Source organism: Notolabrus celidotus, chromosome 2, assembly GCF_009762535.1.
Source record: "Notolabrus celidotus isolate fNotCel1 chromosome 2, fNotCel1.pri, whole genome shotgun sequence".
Lineage (NCBI taxonomy): Eukaryota > Metazoa > Chordata > Actinopteri > Labriformes > Labridae > Notolabrus > Notolabrus celidotus.
In genome coordinates, this window is record NC_048273.1 from 35,867,128 (window position 1) to 35,881,160 (window position 14,033).

The window sequence follows — 14,033 nt, forward strand, 5'->3', positions numbered from 1 at the left end:
AATAACATAATAGAAGGGGAGTGCAGTGCAATGACAAGTCAGTTCTGTCAGACAAATCCCCAGGCATGTACCTTTATTCCCCCAAAGACGACACTACAGTTAGATAACCATATTTGGACAATAGGAAACAAAACAATTGGGAAGAAGAGCTGTGCTCTAGTCTGGAGACAGTAAGTTGGTCACAACACACAGATAAAGACAGGAACAGGAGGAGAGACCTTGATTACTACACTGACCCTGTCTCGTCTATCCCCTCCGTAGCCACAGCTGACATAGGAGAAGTTACTCTGATCCTGACACTTAGACTGGAAGAATACAAGACTTAAACATTCTTACATACATATATATAATACTATGAAAATTCCATGTCACCGAGAACATTCAAACGCACAGAAAGGTTCCTTTAAGGCCGGGGATTCAAACCAGGAACCTTCTCACAATGAGGCAACAGCGCTAACCTATGGAGGAAAGAAGCAGTGACTTTATGGATGCATGTCTGCTTAGGGCTTCAAATACTAGCAAACAAGGAAAAACAAAACAAGCTATTCAAAGTTAAACCTCAAACTCTTCACCTGTGGAGTATCAAGTTGTGATAAAATGTTGTCAGTTTAATTTTTGAAGTAAAACCACATTTTGGGACAGGTTCTACTAACTGTTAAACACTTGAAGATGGTCACATCTTCTAAAATGATCTATATATTACCACTCTAAGGTATTGATTATGACATAAGATGCACCCACTCATGCTCTCCTTATGTTAGACTTTGAAAATACAACTTAAAGATCCTTTTGAGCATTAACAGTAAGTTTGATCACCCCTCCTCTACCCAGTAATCTGAGAAAGAGGACAACAAACCTGACTGATGTTCTTCAGACCACCAGAGGGCACTGACTGTCTCTTCTGTTATTGTCTGTGGGCCTTCAGACTGCTGCACAGCAGGAGGCTCAGTGTGACTCAGAACATGCACCAGATGGTTCAGAGGTTTTATACAGCAGGAGTTTTGCTTAGTAACACATGTATAACACATTGTATAACATCAGAGACGGTCATATATGTATGTTTACGTTCATTTATCAGGCCTTCCTGTGGGAATGGGATTTGGTTACAGATTTAGAGCCACTCAGTTCATGTTGAGCTGACTTTGTGTTTGCATCCTTGAATGAGATGCAGGTTTGATGTTTGGGGGGTAAGGGGGGGGCATACATTTTTCTAGTCATATATTGTTTTTAAGTTATATTTTTGGGGCTTGAGGAGGAAACTTGAAGAAAGCAGGGGGTTTACACGTGGGAAAGAGGACGCAGACTGGACTGGAACCAGGGCCATCCACTATATGGGTGCACAACTTAACCATTAGGCCAAGCCTGTGCCCCACCATGTATTTTTGACCCCTGGTTGCTAGCTTTTCCACCTGTACTTGCATTCCTTTTTTTTTTCATTCAACAGAGAGAAAAGAGAAAGAGCTCAAATGTGAAAGAGGTGAACCAGGGACCACTCAACCACCCCCAAGCCCTGAAAAGCCCCAGAAACCCCCAGATCGAAGCAGGCCCCCCACCCCACCCTTTTCCTTTTCATTTTTAAATGTGTGTATTTCATATATATACAGATCAACTGTCTCATTACTGGGAGAACTGGGAGTGCGTGGACAGAATTAGCAAAAGACAGCTAAGGAAATGTCAGACGAAGCAGTTAAAACTAGTCAGTGGATCTGGTTGAGGAGGAATAACATCAGTTGAAGGCCGAAACAGAAATAGGAAAATACTCAGTAGGGGGGAGGTAGAGCACACTGCCTAACCAGGCAGGTATGAGTTCTAGCCTAGACCAGCTCCTCATCTTGGCTCTGTCTCCCCTGTCTTCTAACAACTGGCTACAGACGCCTCTTGTTGTGTGTTAGGTGGTGGGTGCTGCTCGGGGCCAGGTGGTGGAGTAGGTAGTATCAGTGGGTTGGGTTTTAGGGGTGTTCTGCTGGTGGATATGATGGACAGTGGGAGCTGGCATGGAGGGGGGTCGCTCTGGGACGTCAGAGTTAGTGAAGTGAGGAGCCCACTTGATAACCCTAGTGCTATGCTGGTTTTGCTCCCCATCTGACTTTCTATCTCAGGCTTTAGGGAACATCAGGAGCCATGGAGTAGGCAACTAGACATATCAGTAGAGGGCATAGTGGGGTGGGATTCTGCACTGAGCACTCTTCCCTTCTTTCTTTGTGTTTATATCACATATTTATTTGAATTTGCTCGTAAACACAACAACATTAAGCGAGGTCGAGCTTGCAGAAATAACTTATTGTCTGGTCCATTGTGTGAAGGAGTCGTGTGCACACATGATACACATTAGAAACCAGAATCAGGGTCTTATACATACATGTCTTGGTGTTTTTGGTGCGAATAAACGTAAACAGGGAATAAGAAAAGGAAACAAATTACCAACAGGACTCCTACAGCTGAGAAACTTCAACAGAGTCAAATAAAAACTGAAGTTCTAAAAGTGGAATTTCTTAAATTGCCTTGTCTTATATTACACACTCATTTTAATCCTATGTGCAAAAGATATTAACTTGTGAACATAAGTTAAAAGGTTGTGCACATTGTAGCTGTTTGTGGGCACAAGTTGCTACAGCTACAGAGTTCAATCACAACACTGGGGCCTGACTGTTGTATAGAACCCGGGTCACAGGGGCCTGACTGTTGTATAGAACCCGGGTCACAGGGGCATTGTTCATTGGGAGTGCATAAAACTGGAGATTGAATACAGCAGAGCTCATTTCAACTGAAATACACCAGAGAGAGAGAGAGAGAGATAGAGAGAGCGATAGAGAGAGAGAAATATACACAACTACGAGAGATAAAACCTGAATAGAGAGATCAGAGATCAGAGATTGAAGAAGAGACAGAAAACAAAAGTTACACCTGCTCATCTAAAACATGTCTGAACACACACAGGTGAGTACTCGCTGCAGTCACTTCAGCTTGAAACTGTTTTTGAGTTCAAAGTTTAAAGAAAGAGATGTAGAGGTTTTAAGAGAAGGATGTCAATATGAAGCAGCAGGAGGGAGGAGGTTTAAGAGCAGGCTGGAGTCCAGACCTGATAAGTCTAGGTCAAGTGGTTTTTGATCAGGACCTGGTTTCATCAACCCTGTCCTTCACAGCTCAATCAGAAGCTGTGAATCAGATTTGAACTTCAGAGTGGGTGTATTTATGTTTATTATTTACATGTTTGTTAATGAACTGTTGAGTCAGAGAGAAGACGAATAAGGACATGGAAGAATATTTGAATATCTAATGTTTGACTAATGAATCAAATCCCTCTCTGTTGTAACTGTTGCACAATGAGTAGTTATTTAAACTCCATAAGAAGACTTTGAAAGTATTTCTCCTCCTCAGTAACTTAAACAATGTTTGTGGTTCCCCTGCAGATTTCTGATTTCAGTGAAAGGGATGAAAAACCAGAGAGCATGAAGGAAACCTTCATCCCTCCTGAGTTATCCACAAACCTAGCTGAGATAATTGAAGACCTGATGAACTGTGAGGATCTGTTCCAGGACAAAGACCTCACCTCCCGTCCCAGTTCTACTCTCAAAGACAAGAAGAGCTTATACTCTCTGTCTCAGAGTTCCCTGGACAAGGACCGCATGTCCATAGCCACCTCTGTGTGGTCATCTCCTGCCTCAGACATCTCTGAGAGGATCTCACATGACGTCCAATCAGAGGAGAGCAGGAGAGCGTCCTCCACCGGCATCAAGAAGGTGACTATAAGAGGCCGTCAGGACTGTGTCCCCTCAGCCTGCAGCACAGAGGGTTTAAACATCACTTTTTAAATATACTGTGTGATATATATGAGAGAAGTCAAATGTTTGGTTTTAAGGGTTAACACATGCATACCCACTGAAACAAGGAAATAAACATCTGAGATCAATTATAATTTACAATATTTCAGTTCATGTTAGAGCAAAGAATCAGAGCAGCCCTCCCCAAACTTAAAACACCTTACAAATCCATAACAGTAATACTAAATAAAATCCTGCATCTGCATCACTACTGAAGTGTTTCAGACCTGCAGGTGGAGAAAGTTTGAGAGCAAGTTGTAGAGAAGAGCTTTCATTACATTGTATCCTCTCTCTGATTCTCATAAATATAAGATCTCTAAGATGTTTGAGGTGTTTGACTGCATGTTACAAACTCCACAGGTTTTTCTTTAGTGTGTGATGATTGCAAAGATTTGAACCTTGCTCTGAATATTAAATGAAAATGTTTGTCTTTGTCCACCAGATGTCTGATTCCAGTCAAACTGAAGAGGAGGCAGACGATCTGATGAAGTGTGACGACCTCTTGGAAGATGAAGCCGCGGACTTGCGTCTTGATTTGTCTTCCATAAATGAGGAGCGCTCTCACACTCTGTCTTGGGGTTCCCTCAGCTGGGACAGCAGGACCATGGTGAGAGGTTTATATTCAAGATCCTCGGATGATGAACATCAATCACACCAGGAGGAAGCAGAGGCAGGAGAGGTCAAACAAACAGAACAAAGTGACCCTGCTCCTGCCAGCTCCAAGACCACCATCTCCACCAGGGGGAAGTTCTTCAGATGGATGAAGAAGAATAAAATCCACCCCGATGAAGTTGATGTCAGCACTGGACAGAACATAAAGAGCCCACACTGTCCACCAGAGACTTGCTCCTCTATTGAAGAGGTGCCAAGAAAAGTCAGCTATGAGACAAAAACAAAGAAGGGCAATCGTTTCACACGATTCTTCAGAAGCATCTTCTCAAAGGTAAGGATACATTCATTAGCAGATTGTCTGGGGATCAATGAGGGCAATGGGCTGAAATGAGCCAGATGATATGAAGTGTGTTTTGATACAACTGTTCTAAATGTTTTTTATGTCTTCCCCATAAAGAACGAGAAGAAGCTGAAGCAGGATAAGATGGAGAATGGGCAGAAAAAGGCAGCCATCAAAGTTCCTGTTGAGGAACAGGAAGTCGATACAGAGGAGACAGAAGATGAGGTCCAATCTCCAAACGTTGGCAGATCGAGTCCCTCTTCACTTCAGGAGGATAAAATCCCTTCACCTCAGAGCCAAACAACGGCTGGATCTGTGATCCAAGTGGAGGGTATAAGTTCTTCTCCAAGACCCTCATATGAGGAAGATTCATCACCCCAGGAGGAAGCAGAGGGAGGAGAGGTCAAACAACCAGAACAAAGTGACTCAGTGACCCCTGCCAGCTCCAAGACCACCATCTCCACCAGGGGGAGGCTCTTCAGATTGAAGACGAACAAAATCCACCCCGTTGAGGCTGATGTGGGCACTGGACAGAACATAAAGAACTCAGACTGTCCACCAGAGACTTGCTCCTCTATCGAAGAGGACCATGTAGATGTCAGTGCTGAGACAAAGATGAAGAAGGGCAATGGATTCACAAGATTCTTTAGAAGCATCTTCTCAAAGGTAAAGATGCATTTATTAGCAGATTGTCTGGGGATCAATGAGGGCGATGGGCTGAAATGAGCCAGATGATATGAAGTGTGTTTTTTTATACAACTGTTCTAAATGTTTTTATGTCTTCCCCATAAAGAAAAAGAAGAAGCTGAAGCAAGATAAGATGGAGAATGGGCAGAAAAAGACGCATGCAGAACAACATGTCACACTGTCTTCATTCAGCTGGTGTGGAGCAGTGAGCTGAATCCCATGAAACCACCCATAACCCCCTCCCCCCCTTCCATTTCACTCCCTCCTCCGCAACTCTCTCCTTTTTCCGGTCACCCCGACCCTCCATTCCTCTCAGACTGTCTCTTTCTGCATATATCAATAAAAATATTGATATCCAAGCTCTGAAGGTTGCAGTTTTACACTTTCATGTACCAGGTTGTTACTAAAACAGTACAACACAATGTCTGAGGTAAAACAGCCCACAGTGGGGTGTGTCGTTTCTTCTGAGCAAATCTCATGATTCCTGTCCAAGTTAGAGATGTTGTGGTGTCAGGAAAACATAAAGGCAAAGAGTTTATTATCACCAGAGGTCAAGAGGTCAAAGAGATGACAGTTTTCACCATCATTTCATCTATATTCATGTGTTTCAAGTTTATTTCTCGGCTGCATTCTTTAGCTTTGCAGAGAAGGTGTTCTTTTTTTTAACACATCAATTTTATCTTGTTTTTTTTTTCCTTTTACATAACAAAAGAAAGAAAACACAAACATCAACATCATTTATTTATTCATTTATGGTTTATTTGTTCGGGACAGATACATAGACAAACTGTGAACAGCCATCCCATGCAAGTATCATAGTATTTGTAGCAAATGCTAATTTACAACACCGTCCCTAGAAGGGTTTAAGATAAGATAAGCTACTCCTTTATTCGTCCCCCAACAAGGAAATTCATGGAGTTACAGCAGCAAACAAGAAGGTGTACAGTACAAGAATTTCAACAAGAATATATACAGAAAAGAAATGTCCATCAGAGACGACAGCTTGGCCACATTTGATTTTTAAGGGAGTAAAATATTAAAACAGTAATTTAAAATGAAAAAGAAAAGGTATTCACTAAAATAAAAGTTATTAGCAATTAAAATTAAAGAAGTAAAATAAGCATATCTCACGAACTTATATACACAACTAAATAATTCAATTTACAAATATTTATAAAACCAGCGATGCAGTGAAAAATGTGCACAGACTTGTAAGGTTAAAAACAATATACAGAACTGATAAGATGGGTAGAGAAAAAAAGTACTGCACATTTAACAAACTGCAAACATTGAACTGCTTGAAAGGCTCTCTCACAGTATTTCTTAAATAAAGCTCACTACAATGAATCAAAGCAAGTAATTCACACAAAAATCTTTTCCCATCAAATTCCACAGCAACATTGTCTTCAGTGGAAACTGGCTCTGATATAGGAGAGCCTGAAACACATACAGTGTGGATCATTTAGGATGCCGGGTGTTGGGGTACACTCTTGTAAATTTAAATCTTAACATCATCATCTTTAATTGACATAATTAATCTTTCAAAAGGACAAGTATAAAATCTTATTGTTAATATTTGCTTATTGACTGTGGATTTGATTCTTCTTCTACATGGCCTCCCTTTGCTCAGTTTAGAGAAGCCCCTCCTAAAGAGGAGGGGGGGAAATATGGCACATTTTTTATATGTATCAGCAAGTTATTTATGTATCGCTATGTTTGAAGATAAACTGACTAAGAAAGTCTTACTTTAGTAAAATGACTACAATTACGTGTGCATGTTCTTACATACTTCTCAGCTTTGTGATTCAGCCACTCATTCATAGGTATGGTCATGGGCCACTGCCCGTCTGGTGAATGTGGAAACTTGAAAATGCTCTCACACATTGGCCATTCAGCAGCATATGTGAGGCTCAAAAGCATCTCTACATCAGGTATTAAGCAGTGGTAATAGTGGCAGGTGCGTTTTAACCAAACTAAGAAGGCTTCAGGACTAGAGATTGGATTAGGGGCACACTGTTTTATGTCTCTGACCTCAGATGAAGTCCAGGCCCTGAAAACTGCTACTCGTCCTATAGAGTTTTTAGGAGTATCAAATCTAGATGTTTTGTATCTATCTGGTGGATTAGCTATGTTTCTAAGTCCATCTGTCTGATTGTGTCTCTCCTCAAGGAGCAGACTGTAGTCTGCTGCATTTTCATGTGTCTCTTGAGTACCAGTGATATGTGAGGCTTCAGCGAGTGCATACCTCTCTACTCTTACTTTATAACTTTTCATGATTATGGCTGCTGCATGTGAAAGTATGTAATCAGCACTGTGTATAGATATCAACTCAGATTTGTCATTAAGGAAAGTCTTCAACTCATCCAACAACCATTCACAACGCCTCTCTTCACCATTCTCTCCACACCTCTTACAGGCCACGTCAGACCACACTTTCACACAGATCTACACACATGTACTTGTAATCCCACTCTGGATCACCTCTCACTGGTTTAATATTAGCAGTAGCTAACTGGATCTTCTTTGACTCAAATGACCTGAGATGTGGCCATCTTTGTTTTATCCATTTACCTAGGAGTGGTGAGAAAGTGACCACTCACTGCTCTTCTCACAATGCCCTCAGGCGTGTCTGTGAGGAATGATTGATCCTACTATGTTGTTGAGTCAATTGTATGTGAATTCAATGTAGTATTTGAGGTGGTTTTAACAGAAAGTCATGCACATTTATCATTAGCATGTGTGTGTTCATTCTAATCTTTATCATGTTGAGCTGTTGTGGACTGATGATTACACATCTTGCAATAAACAATGAACATATAACACAATAGCAACACAAACCAGGAAAAACACACAGCAAACACAAAACATTTAATAAACACTTCAACTGCATTCAGGGTCTCTTCTGAATTCAAGGCAATTTGAACCATTTCATTTGAGTTCAGATGCTGTTCATTTATGTGGCTGGTTATGTTTGATCCACTTTCTCTCTCTCTCTTAGTGTACGTATGTAACTTAATGTACTGTACTTAGTAAGTAGTGTTGGGACTTATTATTTATTTTAGACAGGTTCTACTAACTGTTAAACACTTGAAGATGGTCACATCTTCTAAAATGATCTATATATTACCACTCTAAGGTATTGATTATGACATAAGATGCACCCACTCATGCTCTCCTTATGTTAGACTTTAAAAATACAACTTAAAGATCCTTTTGAGCATTAACAGTAAGTTTGATCAACCCTCCTCTACCCAGTAATCTTAGAAAGAGGACAACAAACCTTACTGTGGATGTTCTTCAGACCACCAGAGGGCACTGACCGTCTCTTCTGTTATTGTCTGTAGGCCTTCAGACTGCTGCACAGCAGGAGGCTCAGTGTGACTCAGAACATGCACCAGATGGTTCAGAGGTTTTATACAGCAGGAGTTTTGCTTAGTAACACATGTATAACACATTGTATAACATCAGAGACGGTCATATATGTATGTTTACGTTCATTTATCAGGCCTTCCTGTGGGAATGGGATTTGGTTACAGATTTAGAGCCACTCAGTTCATGTTGAGGTGACTTTGTGTTTGCATCCTTGAATGAGATGCAGGTTTGATGTTTGGGGGGTAAGGGGCGGCATACATTTTTCTAGTCATATATTGTTTTTAAGTTATATTTTGGGGGCTTGAGGAGGAAACTTGAAGAAAGCAGGGGGTTTACACGTGGGAAAGAGGACACAAACTGGACTGGAACCATGGCCGGCCACTATATGGGCGCACAACTTAACCATTAGGCCAAGCCTGCACCCCACCATGTATTTTTGACCCCTGGTTGCTAGCTTTTCCACCTGTACTTGCATTCCTTTTTTTTTCATTCAACAGAGAGAAAAGAGAAAGAGCTCAAATGTGAAAGAGGTGAAGCAGGGACCACTCAGCCACCCCCAGGCCCTGAAAAGCACCAGAAACCCCCAGATCGAAGCAGGCCCCCCACCCCACCCTTTTCCTTTTGATTTTTAATTGTGTGTATTTCACATATATACAGATCAACTGTCTCATTACTGGGAGAACTGGGAGTGCATGGACAAAATTAGCAAAAGACGGCTAAGGAAATGTCAGACGAAGCAGTTAAAACTAGTCAGTGGATCTGGTTGAGGAGGAATAACATCAGGTGAAGGCCAAAACAGAAATAGGAAAATACTCAGTAGGGGGGAGGTAGAGCACACTGCCTAACCAGGCAGGTATGAGTTCTAGCCTAGACCAGCTCCTCATCTTGGCTCTGCCTCCCCTGTCTTCTAACACCTGGCTACAGACGCCTCTTGTTGTGTGTTAGGTGGTGGGTGCTGCTCGGGGCCAGGTGGTAGAGTAGGTAGTATCAGTGGGTTGGGTTTTAGGGGTGTTCTGCTTGTGGATATGATGGACAGTGGGAGCTGGCATGGAGGGGGGTCGCTCTGGGACGTCAGAGTTAGTGAAGTGAGGAGCCCACTTGATAACCCTAGTGATATGCTGGTTTTGCTCCCCATCTGACTTTCTATCTCAGGCTTTAGGGAACATCATGAGTCGTGTGCACACATGATACACATTAGAAACCAGAATCAGGGTCTTATACATACATGTCTCGGTGTTTTTGGTGCGAATAAACGTAAACAGGGAATAAGAAAAGGAAACAAATTACCAACAGGACTCCTACAGCTGAGAAACTTCAACAGAGTCAAATAAAAACTGAAGTTCTAAAAGTGGAATTTCTTAAATTGCCTTGTCTTATATTACACACTCATTTTAATCCTATGTGCAAAAGATATTAACTTGTGAACATAAGTTAAAGGTTGTGCACATTGTAGCTGTTTGTGGGCACAAGTTGCTACAGCTACAGAGTTCAATCAGAAACACTGGGGCCTGACTGTTGTATAGAACCCGGGTCACAGGGGCCTGACTGTTGTATAGAACCCGGGTCACAGGGGCATTGTTCATTGGGAGTGCATAAAACTGGAGATTGAATACAGCAGAGCTCATTTCAACTGAAATACCCCAGAGAGAGAGAGCGATAGAGAGATAGAGAGAGAGAAATACACACAACTACGAGAGATAAAACCTGAAGCTAGAGAGATCAGAGATCAGAGATTGAAGAAGAGACAGAAAACCAAAGTTACACCTGCTCATCTAAAACATGTCTGAACAGACACAGGTGAGTACTCGCTGCAGTCACTTCAGCTTGAAACTGTTTTTGAGTTCAAAGTTTAAAGAAAGAGATGTAGAGGTTTTAAGAGAAGGATGTCAATATGAAGCAGCAGGAGGGAGGAGGTTTAAGAGCACGCTGGAGTCCAGACCTGATAAGTCTAGCTGAAGTGGTTTTTGATCAGGACCTGGTTTCATCAACCCTGTCCTTCACAGCTCAATCAGAAGCTGTGAATCAGATTTGAACTTCAGAGTCGGTGTATTTATGTTTATTATTTACATGTTTGTTAATGAACTGTTGAGTCAGAGAGAAGACGAATAAGGACATGGAAGAATATTTGAATATCTAATGTTTGACTAATGAATCAAATCCCTCTCTGTTGTAACTGTTGCACAATGAGTAGTTATTTAAACTCCATAAGAAGACTTTGAAAGTATTTCTCCTCCTCAGTAACTTAAACAATGTTTGTGGTTCCCCTGCAGATTTCTGATTTCAGTGAAAGGGATGAAAAACCAGAGAGCATGAAGGAAACCTTCATCCCTCCTGAGTTATCCACAAACCTAGCTGAGATAATTGAAGACCTGATGAACTGTGAGGATCTGTTCCAGGACAAAGACCTCACCTCCCGTCCCAGTTCTACTCTCAAAGACAAGAAGAGCTTATACCCTCTGTCTCAGAGTTCCCTGGACAAGGACCGCATGTCCATAGCCACCTCTGTGTGGTCATCTCCTGCCTCAGACATCTCTGAGAGGATCTCACATGACGTCCAATCAGAGGAGAGCAGGAGAGCGTCCTCCACCGGCATCAAGAAGGTGACTATAAGAGGCTGTCAGGACTGTGTCCCCTCAGCCTGCAGCACAGAGGGTTTAAACATCACTTTTTAAATATACTGTGTGATATATATGAGAGAAGTCAAATGTTTGGTTTTAAGGGTTAACACATGCATACCCACTGAAACAAGGAAATAAACATCTGAGATCAATTATAATTTACAATATTTCAGTTAATGTTAGAGCAAAGAATCAGAGCAGCCCTCCCCAAACTTAAAACACCTTACAAATCCATAACAGTAATACAAAATAAAATCCTGCATCTGCATCACTACTGAAGTGTTTCAGACCTGCAGGTGGAGAAAGTTTGAGAGCAAGTTGTAGAGAAGAGCTTTCATTACATTGTATCCTCTCTCTGATTCTCATAAATATAAGATCTCTAAGATGTTTGAGGTGTTTGACTGCATGTTACAAACTCCACAGGTTTTTCTTTAGTGTGTGATGATTGCAAAGATTTGAACCTTGCTCTAAATATTAAATGCAAATGTTTGTCTTTGTCCACCAGATGTCTGATTCCAGTCAAACTGAAGAAGAGGCAGACGATCTGATGAAGTGTGACGACCTCTTCGGAGATGAAGCCACGGACTTGCGTCTTGATTTGTCTTCCATAAATGAGGAGCGCTCTCACACTCTATCTTGGGGTTCCCTCAGCTGGGACAGCAGGACCATGGTGAGAGGTTTATATTCAAGATCCTCGGATGATGAACATCCATCACAACAGGAGGAAGCAGAGGCAGGAGAGGTCAAACAAACAGAACAAAGTGACCCTGCTCCTGCCAGCTCCAAGACCACCATCTCCACCAGGGGGAATTTCTTCAGATGGATGAAGAAGAATAAAATCCACCCCGATGACGTTGATGTCAGCACTGGACAGACCTCTATTGAAGAGGTGCCAAGAAGAGTCAGTGCTGAGACAAAGACAAAGAAGGGCAATGGTTTCATAAGATTCTTCAGAAGCATCTTCTCAAAGGTAAGGATGCATTTATTAGCAGATTGTCTGGGGATCAATGAGGGCGATGGGCTGAAATGAGCCAGATGATATGAAGTGTGTTTTGATACAACTGTTCTAAATGTTTTTTATGTCTTCCCCATAAAGAACGAGAAGAATGAGAATGGGCAGAAAAAGGCAGACATCAAAGTTCCTGTTGAGGAACAAGAAGTACATACAGAGGAGACAGAAGAGGAGGTCCAATCTCCAAACGTTGGCAGATCAAGTCCCTCTTCAATTCAGGAGGATAAAATCCCCTCACCTCAGAGCCAAACAACGGCTGGATCTGTGATCCAAGTGGAGGTGATAATTTCTTCTCCAAGACCCTCATATGACAAAGATTCATCACACCAGGAGGAAGCAGAGGCAGGAGAGGTCAAACAACCAGAACAAAGTGACTCAGTGACCCCTGCCAGCTCCAAGACCACTATCTCCACCAGGGGGAGGCTCTTCAGATTGAAGACGGACAAAATCCACCCCGTTGAGGCTGATGTGAGCACTGGACAGAACATAAAGAACTCAGACTGTCCACCAGAGACTTGCTCCTCTATCGAAGAGGACCATGTAGATGTCAGTGCTGAGACAAAGATGAAGAAGGGCAATGGATTCACAAGATTCTTCAGACGCATCTTCTCTAAGGTAAAGATGCATTTATTAGCAGATTGTCTGGGGATCAATGAGGGCAATGGGCTGAAATGAGCCAGATGATATGAAGTGTGTTTTTTTATACAACTGTTCTAAATGTTTTTTATGTCTTCCCCATAAAGAATAAGAAGAAGCTGAAGCAGGAGGAGAATGAGCAGAAAAAGATGCATGCAGAACAACATGTCACGCTGTCTTCATTCAGCTGGTGTGGAGCAGTGAGCTGAATCCCATGAACCCACCCATAACCCCCCCTCTTCCATTTCACTCCGTCCTCCACAACTCTCTCCCCCGACCCTCCATTCCTCTCAGACTGTCTCTTTCTGCATATATCAATAAAAATATTGATATCCAAGCTCTGAAGGTTGCAGTTTTACACTTTCATGTACCAGGTTGTTACTAAAACAGTACAACACAATGTCTGAGGTAAAACAGCCCACAGTGGGGTGTGTCGTTTCTTCTGAGCAAATCTCATGATTCCTGTCCAAGTTAGAGATGTTGTGGTGTCAGGAAAACATAAAGGCAAAGAGTTTATTATCACCAGAGGTCAAGAGGTCAAAGAAATAACAGATTTCACCATCATTTCATCTTTATTCATGTGTTTCAAGTTTATTTCTCGGCTGCATTCTTTAGCTTTACAGAGAAGGTGTTCTTTTTTTTAACACATCAATTTTATCTTGTTTTTTTCCTTTTACATAACAAAAGAAAGAATACACAAACATCAACATCATTTCTTTATTCATTTATGGTTTATTTGTTAGGTACAGATACATAGACAAACTGTGAACAGCCATCCCATGCAAGTATCATAGTATTTGTAGCAAATGCTAATTTACAACACCGTCCCTAGAAGGGTTTAAGATAAGCTACTCCTTTATTCGTCCCCCAACGGGGAAATTCATGGAGTTACAGCAGCAAACAAGAAGGTGTACAGTACAAGAATTTCAACAAGA

General features: G+C 41.8%; 1 protein-coding gene across 3 annotated transcripts in view; it reads left to right on the forward strand.

Annotated features, from left to right (window-relative positions):
* Nucleotides 1–13,399, forward strand: part of LOC117824954 — a 47,200-nt gene extending 33,801 nt beyond the window's left edge. Inside the window, exons 6-8 of one of the 3 annotated variants that reach the window (XM_034700477.1) lie at nt 4,891–5,439; nt 5,567–5,630; nt 13,264–13,399. In XM_034700477.1, coding sequence (XP_034556368.1) covers nt 4,891–5,439; nt 5,567–5,630; nt 13,264–13,307 — 657 coding nt within the window. In that variant the 3' untranslated portion in view covers nt 13,308–13,399. Of the gene's footprint in view, nt 1–4,890; nt 5,440–5,566; nt 5,815–13,205 lie in introns of those variants that run through there. The other 2 variants (XM_034700486.1, XM_034700500.1) reach the window with 2 other exon arrangements.
* Nucleotides 13,400–14,033: the final 634 nt, after the last annotated feature.